General features: G+C 38.5%; 1 protein-coding gene across 1 annotated transcript; it reads left to right on the plus strand.

Annotated features, from left to right (window-relative positions):
- On the plus strand, nucleotides 1–1,468 carry LOC141721007 (xyloglucan endotransglucosylase protein 6-like). The gene is made up of 4 exons (XM_074523734.1): nucleotides 1–258; nucleotides 361–461; nucleotides 588–781; nucleotides 881–1,468. Exons 1-4 carry the CDS (start codon nucleotides 75–77, stop codon nucleotides 1,299–1,301), a joined length of 900 nt encoding a protein of 299 aa, XP_074379835.1. The 5' UTR covers nucleotides 1–74; the 3' UTR covers nucleotides 1,302–1,468.
- Nucleotides 1,469–1,817: the final 349 nt, after the last annotated feature.

Below are 1,817 nucleotides of genomic sequence, written 5' to 3' on the forward strand. Positions count from 1 at the left end.
AGTGGAGTCTCCTCGCTCACTTCCATCACTTTCCATTGTATCTTCCTCAACTAAAAACATAAACTGATCTTAGCATGGGTCCTGTTTCTTCACTGTCAACTAGGAGTTGGGTTGTGTTCGGGGTTATGATTGGCCTGATAATGGTGGTTACACCAGTTTGCTCCAACAAATTTGATCAACTGTTTCAGGCACGTTGGGCACTTGATCACTTTGTTTACCAAGGCGATACACTCAAAATGAAACTCGATAAGTTTTCTGGTAATTTCCAATGTTTTTTAACTAATAGTACTAATTATTAAGTAGTATGAGTATTAAGTACTTAAGCTGCATTGATACTAATGATGGGTAGTAATTTTACAGGGGCTGGGTTTTCATCAAAAAGCAAATACATGTTTGGGAAAGTTACTGTCCAAATAAAGCTTGTTGAGGGTGACTCTGCTGGAACTGTAACTGCTTTCTATGTACGTAAATACAAGTATTTTCTTTACTTACAATAGTTACATTGTCTTATTAACTATGCATGGTTATAAACATATTATGTTGTTTAAATTCGGTATTAAGAATGGTTAAATTGTTTCGGGGAACAGATGTCATCAGATGGACCGAAACACCATGAATTCGATTTCGAGTTTCTTGGAAATACAACTGGAGAGCCTTACCTAGTCCAAACTAATGTTTATGTAAATGGTGTGGGTAACAGGGAACAAAGATTGAATCTTTGGTTCGACCCTTCTAAAGATTTTCATTCTTATTCCATCCTTTGGAACCAACGCCAAGTTGTGTAAGCTCTCTCCTCTGTATTGTATGTGATTCCTCTGTTTTTATATTTGTAATGTTTCAACTATTTGTATTTACAATTTACTATCATTTTTCTTTCCAGGTTTCTGGTTGATGATACACCTATTCGAGTTCACTCCAACTTAGAGCACAAGGGTTTGCCATTTCCCAAGGACCAAGCCATGGGTGTGTACAGCTCCATATGGAACGCTGATGACTGGGCTACTCAGGGCGGGCGGGTTAAAACAGACTGGAGCCATGCACCTTTCATTGCCTCTTACAGAGGTTTCGAAATTGATGGGTGCGAATGCCCAACCACAGTAGCTCCAGCAGATGTTTCAAGAAGGTGCAGCAGTAGTGCTGAGAAGCGTTTCTGGTGGGATGAGCCTAGATTGTCCACTCTAAGCTTGCATCAAAGCCACCAACTTACATGGGTACGAGCTCACCATATGATCTATGACTACTGCACAGACACCGCAAGGTTCCCGGTCACTCCTACCGAATGCCAGCACCACCACCACTAGTAATCGTTGTATAACATTAGGTTCCTAAAAGGGGTTCACTCAAGATGTAAAAAAAACATAAATACTTGAAGTCTATGGTATGGACACATGAACTCCATGTTAATTAGTATCGTGCACTTGCACATTGTAAAATATGGGTAATGTTTTAAATAATTTGATTTCTTCAATCCCTGGAATTATCTAATGCTAGTAAATATTGAGTAGTATCCATCACACAATATGCTTCTTTATCCACGAAATCTACTACAGTAGTAGTCTTTATGACCAATTCACCATTTTTATTATCACTAGTCATTGGCTGGTGTTGCAGAATTAAAAGAAGTAAATAGAAAAGGACAGCAGAATTTTATGTTATTTGAGTGAAAGTATCCTGTTTTGCATTATTGACCCCGTTTTTGAAACATCTATCTTCAGGGATTTTGGATTCATGTGTTTAGAATTTTAGGCCCTTGGGGACAAGCTTCTTGGGATCTTGTGGTTAATGAGACAGAATTAGGCCACTACTTTTAGTTGATC

Source organism: Apium graveolens, chromosome 4 (genome assembly GCF_009905375.1).
Source record: "Apium graveolens cultivar Ventura chromosome 4, ASM990537v1, whole genome shotgun sequence".
Lineage (NCBI taxonomy): Eukaryota > Viridiplantae > Streptophyta > Magnoliopsida > Apiales > Apiaceae > Apium > Apium graveolens.